This window comes from Salmo salar, chromosome 15 (assembly GCF_965601325.2).
Source record: "Salmo salar chromosome 15, fSalSal1, whole genome shotgun sequence".
Lineage (NCBI taxonomy): Eukaryota > Metazoa > Chordata > Actinopteri > Salmoniformes > Salmonidae > Salmo > Salmo salar.
The window spans coordinates 14,954,662-14,975,266 of record NC_138305.1 but is presented as its reverse complement, the minus strand read 5'-3'; the positions used below and the strand labels follow the sequence as shown (position 1 = coordinate 14,975,266).

The following is a 20,605-nucleotide window of genomic DNA, read 5'->3' as shown; positions in this document are numbered from 1 at the left end:
CTAACAGACTACTGACATGGAGATGAGTAATAACTACTGACATGGAGATGGGTAATAACTACTAACTACTGACAAGGAGATGAGTAATAACTACTAACTACTGACATGGAGATGAGTAATAACTACTAAAAGACTACTGACATGGAGATGAGTAATACCTACTAACTACTGACATGGAGATGAGTAATAATTACTAACTACTGACATGGAGATGAGTAATATCTACTATCAGACTACTTACATGGAGATGAGTAATAACTACTAACAGACTACTGACATGGAGATGAGTAATAACTACTAACAGACTACTGACATGGATATGAGTAATAACTACTAACTACTGACATGGAGATGAGTAATAACTACTAACAGACTACTGACATGGAGATGAGTAATAACTACTAACAGACTACTGACATGGATATGAGTAATAACTACTAACAGACTACTGACATGGATATGAGTAATAACTACTAACAGACTACTGACATGGAGATGAGTAATAACTACTAACAGACTACTGACATGGATATGAGTAATAACTACTAACAGACTACTGACATGGAGATGAGTAATAACTACTAACAGACTACTGACATGGATATGAGTAATAACTACTAACAGACTACTGACATGGAGATGAGTAATAACTACTAACAGACTACTGACATGGATATGAGTAATAACTACTAACAGACTACTGACATGGAGATGAGTAATAACTACTAACTACTGACATGGAGATGAGTAATACCTACTAACTACTGACATGGAGATGGGTAATAACTACTAACTACTGACAAGGAGATGAGGAATAACTACTAACTACTGACATGGAGATGAGTAATAACTACTAACAGACTACTGACATGGAAATGAGTAATAACGAGTAATAACTACTAACAGACTACTGACATGGAAATGAGTAATAACTACTAACTACTGACATGGAGATGAGTAATATCTACTATCAGACTACTTACATGGAGATGAGTAATAACTACTAACTAATGACATGGAGATGAGTAATAACTACTAACTACTGACATGGAGATGAGTAATAATTACTAACTACTGACATGGAGATGAGTAATAACTACTAACAGACTACTGACATGGAGATGAGTAATAACTACTAACAGACTACTGACATGGATATGAGTAATAACTACTAACTACTGACATGGAGATGAGTAATAACTACTAACAGACTACTGACATGGAGATGAGTAATAACTACTAACAGACTACTGACATGGAGATGAGTAATAACTACTAACAGACTACTGACATGGATATGAGTAATAACTACTAACTACTGACATGGAGATGAGTAATAACTACTAACTACTGACATGGAGATGAGTAATAACTACTAACAGACTACTGACATGGATATGAGTAATAACTACTAACTACTGACATGGAGATGAGTAATAACTACTAACTACTGACATGGAGATGAGTAATAACTACTAACAGACTACTGACATGGAGATGAGTAATAACTACTAACTACTGACATGGAGATGAGTAATACCTACTAACTACTGACATTGAGATGAGTAATACCTACTAACTACTGACATGGAGATGAGTAATATCTACTATCAGACTACTTACATGGAGATGAGTAATAACTACTAACAGACTACTGACATGGAGATGAGTAATAACTACTAACAGACTACTGACATGGATATGAGTAATAACTACTAACTACTGACATGGAGATGAGTAATAACTACTAACAGACTACTGACATGGAGATGAGTAATAACTACTAACAGACTACTGACATGGATATGAGTAATAACTACTAACAGACTACTGACATGGAGATGAGTAATAACTACTAACAGACTACTGACATGGAGATGAGTAATAACTACTAACAGACTACTGACATGGAGACGAGTAATAACTACTAACTACTGACATGGAGATGAGTAATAACTACTAACTACTGACATGGAGATGAGTAATAACTACTAACTACTGACATGGAGATGGGTAATAACTACTAACTACTGACAAGGAGATGAGTAATAACTACTAACTACTGACATGGAGATGAGTAATAACTACTAACTACTGACATGGAGATGAGTAATAACTACTAACAGACTACTGACATGGAGATGAGTAATAACTACTAACAGACTACTGACATGGATATGAGTAATAACTACTAACTACTGACATGGAGATGAGTAATAACTACTAACAGACTACTGACATGGAGATGAGTAATAACTACTAACAGACTACTGACATGGATATGAGTAATAACTACTAACAGACTACTGACATGGAGATGAGTAATAACTACTAACAGACTACTGACATGGAGATGAGTAATAACTACTGACATGGAGATGGGTAATAACTACTAACTACTGACAAGGAGATGAGTAATAACTACTAACTACTGACATGGAGATGAGTAATAACTACTAAAAGACTACTGACATGGAGATGAGTAATAACTACTAACTACTGACATGGAGATGAGTAATACCTACTAACTACTGACATGGAGATGAGTAATAATTACTAACTACTGACATGGAGATGAGTAATATCTACTATCAGACTACTTACATGGAGATGAGTAATAACTACTAACAGACTACTGACATGGAGATGAGTAATAACTACTAACAGACTACTGACATGGATATGAGTAATAACTACTAACAGACTACTGACATGGAGATGAGTAATAACTACTAACAGACTACTGACATGGATATGAGTAATAACTACTAACAGACTACTGACATGGAGATGAGTAATAACTACTAACAGACTACTGACATGGATATGAGTAATAACTACTAACAGACTACTGACATGGAGATGAGTAATAACTACTAACTACTGACATGGAGATGAGTAATACCTACTAACTATTGACATGGAGATGGGTAATAACTACTAACTACTGACAAGGAGATGAGGAATAACTACTAACTACTGACATGGAGATGAGTAATAACTACTAACAGACTACTGACATGGAAATGAGTAATAACGAGTAATAACTACTAACAGACTACTGACATGGAAATGAGTAATAACTACTAACAACTGACATGGAGATGAGTAATAACTACTAACTACTGACATGGAGATGAGTAATAACTACTAACAGACTACTGACATGGAGATGAGTAATAACTACTAACAGACTACTGACATGGAGATGAGTAATAACTACTAACAGACTACTGACATGGAGATGAGTAATAACTACTAACAGACTACTGACATGGAGATGAGTAATAACTACTAACAGACTACTGACATGGAGATGAGTAATAACTACTAACAGACTACTGACATGGAGATGAGTAATAACTACTAACAGACTACTGACATGGAAATGAGTAATAACTACTAACTACTGACAAGGAGATGAGTAATAACTACTAAAAGACTACTGACATGGAGATGAGTAATAACTACTAACTACTGACATGGAGATGAGTAATACCTACTAACTACTGACATGGAGATGAGTAATAATTACTAACTACTGACATGGAGATGAGTAATATCTACTATCAGACTACTTACATGGAGATGAGTAATAACTACTAACAGACTACTGACATGGAGATGAGTAATAACTACTAACAGACTACTGACATGGATATGAGTAATAACTACTAACTACTGACATGGAGATGAGTAATAACAACTAACAGACTACTGACATGGAGATGAGTAATAACTACTAACTACTGACATGGAGATGAGTAATATCTACTATCAGACTACTTACATGGAGATGAGTAATAACTACTAACTAATGACATGGAGATGAGTAATAACTACTAACTACTGACATGGAGATGAGTAATAATTACTAACTACTGACATGGAGATGAGTAATAACTACTAACAGACTACTGACATGGAGATGAGTAATAACTACTAACAGACTACTGACATGGATATGAGTAATAACTACTAACTACTGACATGGAGATGAGTAATAACTACTAACAGACTACTGACATGGAGATGAGTAATAACTACTAACAGACTACTGACATGGAGATGAGTAATAACTACTAACAGACTACTGACATGGATATGAGTAATAACTACTAACTACTGACATGGAGATGAGTAATAACTACTAACTACTGACATGGAGATGAGTAATAACTACTAACAGACTACTGACATGGATATGAGTAATAACTACTAACTACTGACATGGAGATGAGTAATAACTACTAACTACTGACATGGAGATGAGTAATAACTACTAACAGACTACTGACATGGAGATGAGTAATAACTACTAACTACTGACATGGAGATGAGTAATACCTACTAACTACTGACATTGAGATGAGTAATACCTACTAACTACTGACATGGAGATGAGTAATATCTACTATCAGACTACTTACATGGAGATGAGTAATAACTACTAACAGACTACTGACATGGAGATGAGTAATAACTACTAACAGACTACTGACATGGATATGAGTAATAACTACTAACTACTGACATGGAGATGAGTAATAACTACTAACAGACTACTGACATGGAGATGAGTAATAACTACTAACAGACTACTGACATGGATATGAGTAATAACTACTAACAGACTACTGACATGGAGATGAGTAATAACTACTAACAGACTACTGACATGGAGATGAGTAATAACTACTAACAGACTACTGACATGGAGACGAGTAATAACTACTAACTACTGACATGGAGATGAGTAATAACTACTAACTACTGACATGGAGATGAGTAATAACTACTAACTACTGACATGGAGATGGGTAATAACTACTAACTACTGACAAGGAGATGAGTAATAACTACTAACTACTGACATGGAGATGAGTAATAACTACTAACTACTGACATGGAGATGAGTAATAACTACTAACAGACTACTGACATGGAGATGAGTAATAACTACTAACAGACTACTGACATGGATATGAGTAATAACTACTAACTACTGACATGGAGATGAGTAATAACTACTAACAGACTACTGACATGGAGATGAGTAATAACTACTAACAGACTACTGACATGGATATGAGTAATAACTACTAACAGACTACTGACATGGAGATGAGTAATAACTACTAACAGACTACTGACATGGAGATGAGTAATAACTACTGACATGGAGATGGGTAATAACTACTAACTACTGACAAGGAGATGAGTAATAACTACTAACTACTGACATGGAGATGAGTAATAACTACTAAAAGACTACTGACATGGAGATGAGTAATAACTACTAACTACTGACATGGAGATGAGTAATACCTACTAACTACTGACATGGAGATGAGTAATAATTACTAACTACTGACATGGAGATGAGTAATATCTACTATCAGACTACTTACATGGAGATGAGTAATAACTACTAACAGACTACTGACATGGAGATGAGTAATAACTACTAACAGACTACTGACATGGATATGAGTAATAACTACTAACAGACTACTGACATGGAGATGAGTAATAACTACTAACAGACTACTGACATGGATATGAGTAATAACTACTAACAGACTACTGACATGGAGATGAGTAATAACTACTAACAGACTACTGACATGGATATGAGTAATAACTACTAACAGACTACTGACATGGAGATGAGTAATAACTACTAACTACTGACATGGAGATGAGTAATACCTACTAACTACTGACATGGAGATGGGTAATAACTACTAACTACTGACAAGGAGATGAGGAATAACTACTAACTACTGACATGGAGATGAGTAATAACTACTAACAGACTACTGACATGGAAATGAGTAATAACGAGTAATAACTACTAACAGACTACTGACATGGAAATGAGTAATAACTACTAACAACTGACATGGAGATGAGTAATAACTACTAACTACTGACATGGAGATGAGTAATAACTACTAACAGACTACTGACATGGAGATGAGTAATAACTACTAACAGACTACTGACATGGAGATGAGTAATAACTACTAACAGACTACTGACATGGAGATGAGTAATAACTACTAACAGACTACTGACATGGAGATGAGTAATAACTACTAACAGACTACTGACATGGAGATGAGTAATAACTACTAACAGACTACTGACATGGAGATGAGTAATAACTACTAACAGACTACTGACATGGAAATGAGTAATAACTACTAACTACTGACAAGGAGATGAGTAATAACTACTAAAAGACTACTGACATGGAGATGAGTAATAACTACTAACTACTGACATGGAGATGAGTAATACCTACTAACTACTGACATGGAGATGAGTAATAATTACTAACTACTGACATGGAGATGAGTAATATCTACTATCAGACTACTTACATGGAGATGAGTAATAACTACTAACAGACTACTGACATGGAGATGAGTAATAACTACTAACAGACTACTGACATGGATATGAGTAATAACTACTAACTACTGACATGGAGATGAGTAATAACTACTAACAGACTACTGACATGGAGATGAGTAATAACTACTAACAGACTACTGACATGGATATGAGTAATAACTACTAACAGACTACTGACATGGAGATGAGTAATAACTACTAACAGACTACTGACATGGATATGAGTAATAACTACTAACAGACTACTGACATGGAGATGAGTAATAACTACTAACAGACTACTGACATGGATATGAGTAATAACTACTAACAGACTACTGACATGGAGATGAGTAATAACTACTAACTACTGACATGGAGATGAGTAATACCTACTAACTACTGACATGGAGATGGGTAATAACTACTAACTACTGACAAGGAGATGAGGAATAACTACTAACTACTGACATGGAGATGAGTAATAACTACTAACAGACTACTGACATGGAAATGAGTAATAACGAGTAATAACTACTAACAGACTACTGACATGGAAATGAGTAATAACTACTAACAACTGACATGGAGATGAGTAATAACTACTAACTACTGACATGGAGATGAGTAATAACTACTAACAGACTACTGACATGGAGATGAGTAATAACTACTAACAGACTACTGACATGGAGATGAGTAATAACTACTAACAGACTACTGACATGGAGATGAGTAATAACTACTAACAGACTACTGACATGGAGATGAGTAATAACTACTAACAGACTACTGACATGGAGATGAGTAATAACTACTAACAGACTACTGACATGGAGATGAGTAATAACTACTAACAGACTACTGACATGGAAATGAGTAATAACTACTAACTACTGACAAGGAGATGAGTAATAACTACTAAAAGACTACTGACATGGAGATGAGTAATAACTACTAACTACTGACATGGAGATGAGTAATACCTACTAACTACTGACATGGAGATGAGTAATAATTACTAACTACTGACATGGAGATGAGTAATATCTACTATCAGACTACTTACATGGAGATGAGTAATAACTACTAACAGACTACTGACATGGAGATGAGTAATAACTACTAACAGACTACTGACATGGATATGAGTAATAACTACTAACTACTGACATGGAGATGAGTAATAACTACTAACAGACTACTGACATGGAGATGAGTAATAACTACTAACAGACTACTGACATGGATATGAGTAATAACTACTAACAGACTACTGACATGGAGATGAGTAATAACTACTAACAGACTACTGACATGGATATGAGTAATAACTACTAACAGACTACTGACATGGAGATGAGTAATAACTACTAACAGACTACTGACATGGATATGAGTAATAACTACTAACAGACTACTGACATGGAGATGAGTAATAACTACTAACTACTGACATGGAGATGAGTAATACCTACTAACTACTGACATGGAGATGGGTAATAACTACTAACTACTGACAAGGAGATGAGGAATAACTACTAACTACTGACATGGAGATGAGTAATAACGGTACTACACAGACTACTGACATGGAAATGAGTAATAACCCCGACGGTGAGATAACGGTACTACACAGACTACTGACATGGAAATGAGTAATAACTACTAACTACTGACATGGAGATGAGTAATATCTACTATCAGACTACTTACATGGAGATGAGTAATAACTACTAACTAATGACATGGAGATGAGTAATAACTACTAACTACTGACATGGAGATGAGTAATAATTACTAACTACTGACATGGAGATGAGTAATAACTACTAACAGACTACTGACATGGAGATGAGTAATAACTACTAACAGACTACTGACATGGATATGAGTAATAACTACTAACTACTGACATGGAGATGAGTAATAACTACTAACAGACTACTGACATGGAGATGAGTAATAACTACTAACAGACTACTGACATGGAGATGAGTAATAACTACTAACAGACTACTGACATGGATATGAGTAATAACTACTAACTACTGACATGGAGATGAGTAATAACTACTAACAGACTACTGACATGGAGATGAGTAATAACTACTAACAGACTACTGACATGGATATGAGTAATAACTACTAACAGACTACTGACATGGAGATGAGTAATAACTACTAACAGACTACTGACATGGATATGAGTAATAACTACTAACAGACTACTGACATGGAGATGAGTAATAACTACTAACTACTGACATGGAGATGAGTAATACCTACTAACTACTGACATGGAGATGGGTAATAACTACTAACTACTGACAAGGAGATGAGGAATAACTACTAACTACTGACATGGAGATGAGTAATAACTACTAACAGACTACTGACATGGAAATGAGTAATAACGAGTAATAACTACTAACAGACTACTGACATGGAAATGAGTAATAACTACTAACTACTGACATGGAGATGAGTAATATCTACTAACTACTGACATGGAGAAGAGTAATAACTACTAACTACTGACATGGAGATGGGTAATAACTACTAACTACTGACATGGAGATGAGTAATAACTACTAACATGGAGATGAGTAATAACTACTAACAGACTACTGACATGGAGATGAGTAATAACTACTAACTACTGACATGGAGATGAGTAATAACTACTAACAGACTACTGACATGGAGATGAGTAATAACTACTAACAGACTACTGACATGGAGATGAGTAATAACTACTAACTACTGACATGGAGATGAGTAATACCTACTAACTACTGACATGGAGATGGGTAATAACTACTAACTACTGACAAGGAGATGAGGAATAACTACTAACTACTGACATGGAGATGAGTAATAACGAGTAATAACTACTAACAGACTACTGACATGGAAATGAGTAATAACTACTAACTACTGACATGGAAATGAGTAATAACGAGTAATAACTACTAACAGACTACTGACATGGAAATGAGTAATAACTACTAACTACTGACATGGAGATGAGTAATATCTACTATCAGACTACTTACATGGAGATGAGTAATAACTACTAACTAATGACATGGAGATGAGTAATAACTACTAACTACTGACATGGAGATGAGTAATAATTACTAACTACTGACATGGAGATGAGTAATAACTACTAACAGACTACTGACATGGAGATGAGTAATAACTACTAACAGACTACTGACATGGATATGAGTAATAACTACTAACTACTGACATGGAGATGAGTAATAACTACTAACAGACTACTGACATGGAGATGAGTAATAACTACTAACAGACTACTGACATGGAGATGAGTAATAACTACTAACAGACTACTGACATGGATATGAGTAATAACTACTAACTACTGACATGGAGATGAGTAATAACTACTAACAGACTACTGACATGGAGATGAGTAATAACTACTAACAGACTACTGACATGGATATGAGTAATAACTACTAACAGACTACTGACATGGAGATGAGTAATAACTACTAACAGACTACTGACATGGATATGAGTAATAACTACTAACAGACTACTGACATGGAGATGAGTAATAACTACTAACTACTGACATGGAGATGAGTAATACCTACTAACTACTGACATGGAGATGGGTAATAACTACTAACTACTGACAAGGAGATGAGGAATAACTACTAACTACTGACATGGAGATGAGTAATAACTACTAACAGACTACTGACATGGAAATGAGTAATAACGAGTAATAACTACTAACAGACTACTGACATGGAGATGAGTAATAACTACTAACAACTGACATGGAGATGAGTAATAACTACTAACTACTGACATGGAGATGAGTAATAACTACTAACAGACTACTGACATGGAGATGAGTAATAACTACTAACAGACTACTGACATGGAGATGAGTAATAACTACTAACAGACTACTGACATGGAGATGAGTAATAACTACTAACAGACTACTGACATGGAGATGAGTAATAACTACTAACAGACTACTGACATGGAGATGAGTAATAACTACTAACAGACTACTGACATGGAGATGAGTAATAACTACTAACAGACTACTGACATGGAAATGAGTAATAACTACTAACTACTGACAAGGAGATGAGTAATAACTACTAAAAGACTACTGACATGGAGATGAGTAATAACTACTAACTACTGACATGGAGATGAGTAATACCTACTAACTACTGACATGGAGATGAGTAATAATTACTAACTACTGACATGGAGATGAGTAATATCTACTATCAGACTACTTACATGGAGATGAGTAATAACTACTAACAGACTACTGACATGGAGATGAGTAATAACTACTAACAGACTACTGACATGGATATGAGTAATAACTACTAACTACTGACATGGAGATGAGTAATAACTACTAACAGACTACTGACATGGAGATGAGTAATAACTACTAACAGACTACTGACATGGATATGAGTAATAACTACTAACAGACTACTGACATGGAGATGAGTAATAACTACTAACAGACTACTGACATGGATATGAGTAATAACTACTAACAGACTACTGACATGGAGATGAGTAATAACTACTAACAGACTACTGACATGGATATGAGTAATAACTACTAACAGACTACTGACATGGAGATGAGTAATAACTACTAACTACTGACATGGAGATGAGTAATACCTACTAACTACTGACATGGAGATGGGTAATAACTACTAACTACTGACAAGGAGATGAGGAATAACTACTAACTACTGACATGGAGATGAGTAATAACTACTAACAGACTACTGACATGGAAATGAGTAATAACGAGTAATAACTACTAACAGACTACTGACATGGAAATGAGTAATAACTACTAACTACTGACATGGAGATGAGTAATATCTACTATCAGACTACTTACATGGAGATGAGTAATAACTACTAACTAATGACATGGAGATGAGTAATAACTACTAACTACTGACATGGAGATGAGTAATAACTACTAACTACTGACATGGAGATGAGTAATAACTACTAACAGACTACTGACATGGAGATGAGTAATAACTACTAACAGACTACTGACATGGAGATGAGTAATAACTACTACAGACTACTGACATGGAGATGAGTAATAACTACTAACAGACTACTGACATGGAGATGAGTAATAACTACTAACAGACTACTGACATGGAGATGAGTAATAACTACTAACAGACTACTGACATGGAAATGAGTAATAACTACTAACTACTGACATGGAGATGAGTAATATCTACTAACTACTGACATGGAGAAGAGTAATAACTACTAACTACTGACATGGAGATGAGTAATAACTACTACCGACATGGAGATGAGTAATAACTACTAACAGACTACTGACATGGAGATGAGTAATAACTACTAACTACTGACATGGAGATGAGTAATAACTACTAACAGACTACTGACATGGAGATGAGTAATAACTACTAACAGACTACTGACATGGAGATGAGTAATAACTACTAACTACTGACATGGAGATGAGTAATACTACTACGTAACATGGAGATGAGTAATAACTACTAACTACTGACATGGAGATGAGTAATAACTACTAACAGACTACTGACATGGAGATGAGTAATAACTACTAACTACTGACATGGAGATGAGTAATATCTACTAACTACTGACATGGAGAAGAGTAATATCTACTAACTACTGACATGGAGAAGAGTAATAACTACTAACTACTAACATGGAGATGAGTAATAACTACTAACAGACTACTGACATGGAGATGAGTAATAACTACTAACAGACTACTGACATGGAGATGAGTAATAACTACTAACAGACTACTGACATGGAGATGAGTAATAACTACTAAGAGACTACTGACATGGAGATGAGTAATAACTACTAACAGACTACTGACATGGAGATGAGTAATAACTACTAACAGACTACTGACATGGAGATGAGTAATAACTACTAACAGACTACTGACATGGATATGAGTAATAACTACTAACTACTGACATGGAGATGAGTAATAACTACTAACAGACTACTGACATGGAGATGAGTAATAACTACTAACAGACTACTGACATGGATATGAGTAATAACTACTAACAGACTACTGACATGGAGATGAGTAATAACTACTAACAGACTACTGACATGGATATGAGTAATAACTACTAACAGACTACTGACATGGAGATGAGTAATAACTACTAACTACTGACATGGAGATGAGTAATACCTACTAACTACTGACATGGAGATGGGTAATAACTACTAACTACTGACAAGGAGATGAGGAATAACTACTAACTACTGACATGGAGATGAGTAATAACTACTAACAGACTACTGACATGGAAATGAGTAATAACGAGTAATAACTACTAACAGACTACTGACATGGAAATGAGTAATAACTACTAACAACTGACATGGAGATGAGTAATAACTACTAACTACTGACATGGAGATGAGTAAGAACTACTAACAGACTACTGACATGGAGACGAGTAATAACTACTAACTACTGACATGGAGATGAGTAATAACTACTAACTACTGACATGGAGATGAGTAATAACTACTAACTACTGACATGGAGATGGGTAATAACTACTAACTACTGACAAGGAGATGAGTAATAACTACTAACTACTGACATGGAGATGAGTAATAACTACTAACTACTGACATGGAGATGAGTAATAACTACTAACAGACTACTGACATGGAGATGAGTAATAACTACTAACAGACTACTGACATGGATATGAGTAATAACTACTAACTACTGACATGGAGATGAGTAATAACTACTAACAGACTACTGACATGGAGATGAGTAATAACTACTAACAGACTACTGACATGGATATGAGTAATAACTACTAACAGACTACTGACATGGAGATGAGTAATAACTACTAACAGACTACTGACATGGAGATGAGTAATAACTACTGACATGGAGATGGGTAATAACTACTAACTACTGACAAGGAGATGAGTAATAACTACTAACTACTGACATGGAGATGAGTAATAACTACTAAAAGACTACTGACATGGAGATGAGTAATAACTACTAACTACTGACATGGAGATGAGTAATACCTACTAACTACTGACATGGAGATGAGTAAAAATTACTAACTACTGACATGGAGATGAGTAATATCTACTATCAGACTACTTACATGGAGATGAGTAATAACTACTAACAGACTACTGACATGGAGATGAGTAATAACTACTAACAGACTACTGACATGGATATGAGTAATAACTACTAACAGACTACTGACATGGAGATGAGTAATAACTACTAACAGACTACTGACATGGATATGAGTAATAACTACTAACAGACTACTGACATGGAGATGAGTAATAACTACTAACAGACTACTGACATGGATATGAGTAATAACTACTAACAGACTACTGACATGGAGATGAGTAATAACTACTAACTACTGACATGGAGATGAGTAATACCTACTAACTACTGACATGGAGATGGGTAATAACTACTAACTACTGACAAGGAGATGAGGAATAACTACTAACTACTGACATGGAGATGAGTAATAACTACTAACAGACTACTGACATGGAAATGAGTAATAACGAGTAATAACTACTAACAGACTACTGACATGGAAATGAGTAATAACTACTAACAACTGACATGGAGATGAGTAATAACTACTAACTACTGACATGGAGATGAGTAATAACTACTAACAGACTACTGACATGGAGATGAGTAATAACTACTAACAGACTACTGACATGGAGATGAGTAATAACTACTAACAGACTACTGACATGGAGATGAGTAATAACTACTAACAGACTACTGACATGGAGATGAGTAATAACTACTAACAGACTACTGACATGGAGATGAGTAATAACTACTAACAGACTACTGACATGGAGATGAGTAATAACTACTAACAGACTACTGACATGGAAATGAGTAATAACTACTAACTACTGACATGGAGATGAGTAATATCTACTAACTACTGACATGGAGAAGAGTAATAACTACTAACTACTGACATGGAGATGGGTAATAACTACTAACTACTGACATGGAGATGAGTAATAACTACTAACATGGAGATGAGTAATAACTACTAACAGACTACTGACATGGAGATGAGTAATAACTACTAACTACTGACATGGAGATGAGTAATAACTACTAACAGACTACTGACATGGAGATGAGTAATAACTACTAACAGACTACTGACATGGAGATGAGTAATAACTACTAACTACTGACATGGAGATGAGTAATAACTACTAACATGGAGATGAGTAATAACTACTAACTACTGACATGGAGATGAGTAATAACTACTAACAGACTACTGACATGGAGATGAGTAATAACTACTAACTACTGACATGGAGATGAGTAATATCTACTAACTACTGACATGGAGAAGAGTAATATCTACTAACTACTGACATGGAGAAGAGTAATAACTACTAACTACTAACATGGAGATGAGTAATAACTACTAACAGACTACTGACATGGAGATGAGTAATAACTACTAACAGACTACTGACATGGAGATGAGTAATAACTACTAACAGACTACTGACATGGAGATGAGTAATAACTACTAAGAGACTACTGACATGGAGATGAGTAATAACTACTAACAGACTACTGACATGGAGATGAGTAATAACTACTAACAGACTACTGACATGGAGATGAGTAATAACTACTAACAGACTACTGACATGGATATGAGTAATAACTACTAACTACTGACATGGAGATGAGTAATAACTACTAACAGACTACTGACATGGAGATGAGTAATAACTACTAACAGACTACTGACATGGATATGAGTAATAACTACTAACAGACTACTGACATGGAGATGAGTAATAACTACTAACAGACTACTGACATGGATATGAGTAATAACTACTAACAGACTACTGACATGGAGATGAGTAATAACTACTAACTACTGACATGGAGATGAGTAATACCTACTAACTACTGACATGGAGATGGGTAATAACTACTAACTACTGACAAGGAGATGAGGAATAACTACTAACTACTGACATGGAGATGAGTAATAACTACTAACAGACTACTGACATGGAAATGAGTAATAACGAGTAATAACTACTAACAGACTACTGACATGGAAATGAGTAATAACTACTAACAACTGACATGGAGATGAGTAATAACTACTAACTACTGACATGGAGATGAGTAATAACTACTAACAGACTACTGACATGGAGATGAGTAATAACTACTAACAGACTACTGACATGGAGATGAGTAATAACTACTAACAGACTACTGACATGGAGATGAGTAATAACTACTAACAGACTACTGACATGGAGATGAGTAATAACTACTAACAGACTACTGACATGGAGATGAGTAATAACTACTAACAGACTACTGACATGGAAATGAGTAATAACTACTAACTACTGACATGGAGATGAGTAATATCTACTAACTACTGACATGGAGAAGAGTAATAACTACTAACTACTGACATGGAGATGGGTAATAACTACTAACTACTGACATGGAGATGAGTAATAACTACTAACATGGAGATGAGTAATAACTACTAACAGACTACTGACATGGAGATGAGTAATAACTACTAACTACTGACATGGAGATGAGTAATAACTACTAACAGACTACTGACATGGAGATGAGTAATAACTACTAACAGACTACTGACATGGAGATGAGTAATAACTACTAACTACTGACATGGAGATGAGTAATAACTACTAACATGGAGATGAGTAATAACTACTAACTACTGACATGGAGATGAGTAATAACTACTAACAGACTACTGACATGGAGATGAGTAATAACTACTAACTACTGACATGGAGATGAGTAATATCTACTAACTACTGACATGGAGAAGAGTAATATCTACTAACTACTGACATGGAGAAGAGTAATAACTACTAACTACTAACATGGAGATGAGTAATAACTACTAACAGACTACTGACATGGAGATGAGTAATAACTACTAACAGACTACTGACATGGAGATGAGTAATAACTACTAACAGACTACTGACATGGAGATGAGTAATAACTACTAACAGACTACTGACATGGAGATGAGTAATAACTACTAACAGACTACTGACATGGAGATGAGTAATAACTACTAACAGACTACTGACATGGAGATGAGTAATAACTACTAACAGACTACTGACATGGAGATGAGTAATAACTACTAACAGACTACTGACATGGAGATGAGTAATAACTACTAACAGACTACTGACATGGAGATGAGTAATAACTACTAACAGACTACTGACATGGAAATGAGTAATAACTACTAACTACTGACATGGAGATGAGTAATAACTACTAACTACTGACATGGAGATGAGTAATAACTACTAACTACTGACATGGAAATGAGTAATAACTACTAACAACTGACATGGAGATGAGTAATAACTACTAACTACTGACATGGAGATGAGTAATAACTACTAACAGACTACTGACATGGAGATGAGTAATAACTACTAACAGACTACTGACATGGAGATGAGTAATAACTACTAACTACTGACATGGAGATGAGTAATATCTACTAACTACTGACATGGAGATGAGTAATAACTACTACTGACATGGAGATGAGTAATAACTGCTAACAGACTACTGACATGGAGATGAGTAATAACTACTAACAGACAACTGACATGGAGATGAGTAATAACTACTAACAGACTACTGACATGGAGATGAGTAATAACTACTAACTACTGACATGGAGATGAGTAATGACTACTAACAGACTACTGACAGGGTGATAACTACTAACTACTGACAGACTACCATGGGTTACTGAACCTAACACAGGGAAAATATGTGTCACGACTTGTTCGGGTGGCGTTCGGTGGTCGACGTCACCGGCTTTCTAGCCATCGCCACTCCATTTTTCATTTCTCCATTTGTTTTGTCTTGTTCCCTGCACACCTGGTTTTCATTCCCCAATCAATCTACATGTATTTATTCCTCTGTTCCCCCTCATGTCTTTGTATAAGATTGTTTGTGTGATACTTGTTTTTGTACGCACTAGGCTTGCGTGCGTTTTCTCCTGTGTTATTTCACGAAGCCTGTTTGTATACATTTGATGGTTGTGACTGTTTTTTGCGCGTTTTACACTTTGCCTTGTTGGTTGGAGGTTTTTGGACGCGGCTGCGTCCGTCTGTATATTCTCTCCTGCCAAAATAAAGTGTGCGCCTGTTCACAATTCTCTGCTCTCCTGCACCTGACTTCAGCACGAGTACGCACACGCCTGACAATATGCTACCATGGGTTACGGAACCTAACACAGGGAAAATATACTACTATGGGTTACTAAAACGAACCCAGGGAAAATATAGTACTATAGGTTACTGAATCTAACATAGGGAAAATATAGAGCCATGGGTTTCTGAAATTAACAGGGAAAATATAGAGCCATGGGTTACTGAAAATAACACAGGGAAAACACAGTACCATGGGTTACTGAAACTAACAAGGGGAAAATATACTACTATGGGTTACTGAAAATAACCCAGGGAAAAGATTTTACTTGGCCCAAAGTCATTCATTCAATCAGAGCTTCCTGCCCAAAGTCATCCAGCCAATCTGTTTTTTATAGAGCTGATACAGTGCATTCGGAAAGTATTCAGTCCCCTTGACTTTTTCCACATTTTGTTACGTTACAGCTTTATTCCAAAAATGATTAAATCGTTTTTTTCCCCCTCATCAATCTACACACAATACCTTATAATGACAAAGCAAAAACAGGTTTTAGATTTTTTTTTGCAAGTTAAAAAAATAAAAAATTACTCAAATATCAGATTTACATAAGTATTCAGACCCTTTACTCAGTACTTTGTTGAACCACCTCAGCAATTACAGCCTTGAGTCTTCTTAGGTATGACACTACCAGCTTGGCACACCCGTATTTAGGAAGTTTGTCCCATTCTTCTCTGCAGGTCCTCTCAAGCTCTTTCAGGTTGGATCGGGAGCGTCGCTACACAGCTATTTTCAGGTCTCTCCAGAGTTGTTCGACCGGGTTCAAGTCCAGGCTCTGGCTAGGCCACTCAAAGACATTCAGAGACTTGTCCCGAAGCCACTCCTGTGTTGTCTTGGCTGTATGCTTAGGGTCGTTGTCTTGCAGAAATGTTTTGGTACCGTCCCCCAGATCTGTGCCTATACAAAATCCTATCTCTGAGCTTTACGGACAATTCCTTCGACCTCATGGCTTGGTTTTTGCTCTGACATGCACTGCCAACTGTGGGAACTTATATAGACAGGTGTGTGCCTTTCCAAATCATGTCCAATCAATTGAATTTACCACAGGTGGACTCCAATCAAGTTGTAGAAACATCTCAAGGACGCACCTGAGCTCAATTTCGAATCTCATAGCAAAGGGTCAGAATACTTATGTAAATAAGGTATTTCTGTTTTTTATTTGTAATAAATTAGCAAACATTTCTAAAAACCTTTTTTTGCTTTGTCATTATGGGGTGTTGTGTGTAGATTGATGAGGAAAATGTTTTACTTAATCCATTTTAGAAAAAGGCTGTAACTTAAATTTTTTGGGGAAAAAGCCAATACTTTCCTAAGGCACTGTAGTTTACGTGTGGAAAGATGGACGTCAAGTTAGCAGAGAGTCATGGAGGACCACTCATCCATGACAAACATCAGGACAAAGCCTCTTCCAGCTGTCAGAATGAGGAATATCTGGAGCAGAATGTGCTGTAAACCACCATATATAGAGAAGCCTAACCCCTCAGCTATAGACCAGAGCCATAGAGCTGACAGCTGAGTTACAACCATCTAAAACCACATGATAAGTTCAAGCCTCAGCTATAGACCAGAGTTCCAACCATCTAAAACCACTGACCACCACATGATTAGGTCACCAATCATCTCTAAAGCGTTGAGAGTATTGAGGGGGCAGTGTGTGTGTGTGTGTGTGTGTGTGTGTGTGTGTGTGTGTGTGTGTGTGTGTGTGTGTGTGTGTGTGTGTGTGTGTGTGTGTGTGTGTGTGTGTGTGTGTGTGTGTGTGTGTGTGTGTGTGTGTGTGTGTGTGTGTGTGTGTGTGTGTTTGTTTGCGTTAAAGGCTGACGAGAATTTACCAGTCCATCACAGTTGTTAATGGCGACGGAGGCTCCCTTTACGTCGGTGATGTCACCGATAAAGGTGCAGTCTGTTTTCAGCAGCCTCCTCCTGAGAATCCTCTCTGTTCCACCGCTGGTCGACTCACTCCCATTCTCTCCACCAACACGGATAGTACTACTGCTGCTGGCGTTGCCTGGTTCAGGGACCTGGTCGTGCCACTCCACCATGGCCCCAGGAGACACCAGGCGGTCGTTGGGACGGAGCCTCAGGTGGAACTCCCTGCCGAATACCGTGATGTTGAAGAACAGCCTATCACTGGCCTGCTCCGAGCCCTCTGTCGCCACCTCCCTCTTCACCCGTTGCTTGTGATTGGCAGAGAGCAGGTGGGACAGGAAGTGACCATGGGAGTCGGTGCTGATGGGGGTGATGAGGCCATACTCTCTCAGGCGGCTACGCAGCTGGTCTGGAATAAACAACAACAACAATATTAATAATCAATATACACTGAGTATACCAAACATTAGCAACACCTTCCTAATATTGAGTTTCACCCCCTTTTGTCCTCAGAACAGCCTCAATTCGTCAGGACGTGGACTCTACAAGGTGTCGAAAGCATTCCACAGGGATGCTGGCCCATGTTGACTCCAATGCTTCCCAAAATTGTGTCAAGTTGGCTGGATGTCCTTTGTATGGTGGACCATTCTTGACACATACGGGAAACTTATATATGAATGCTTCCGCTCAGTGTTTGAGATCAATTGACACCCTTTACCATGGCACTTTGAGATTTATTTTAAACTGCAAAACCTTACGCACCACTGCACTTTGTATACCAGGGTTGGCTGGCCTTCTCTAGTCACTTATAGGCTCAGTCACTGGTATACTTTTATTTACAAAGCCATTTTGGGTTTATTACCTTTTTATTTGGGCATTTTTATTGTTCAGAAATGTGGTGGGTAGTCT

The 20,605-nt window shown here is 36.4% G+C and overlaps 1 protein-coding gene across 1 annotated transcript in view; it reads right to left on the bottom strand.

Moving 5' to 3' along the window:
* adamts3 (ADAM metallopeptidase with thrombospondin type 1 motif, 3) overlaps positions 1-20,605 on the bottom strand; it is a 435,600-nt gene that overhangs the window by 403,027 nt on the left and 11,968 nt on the right. The window contains exon 3 of the mRNA XM_045695469.2: positions 19,660-20,105. Coding sequence (XP_045551425.1) covers positions 19,660-20,105 — 446 coding nt within the window. The remainder of the gene's footprint in view (positions 1-19,659; positions 20,106-20,605) is intronic.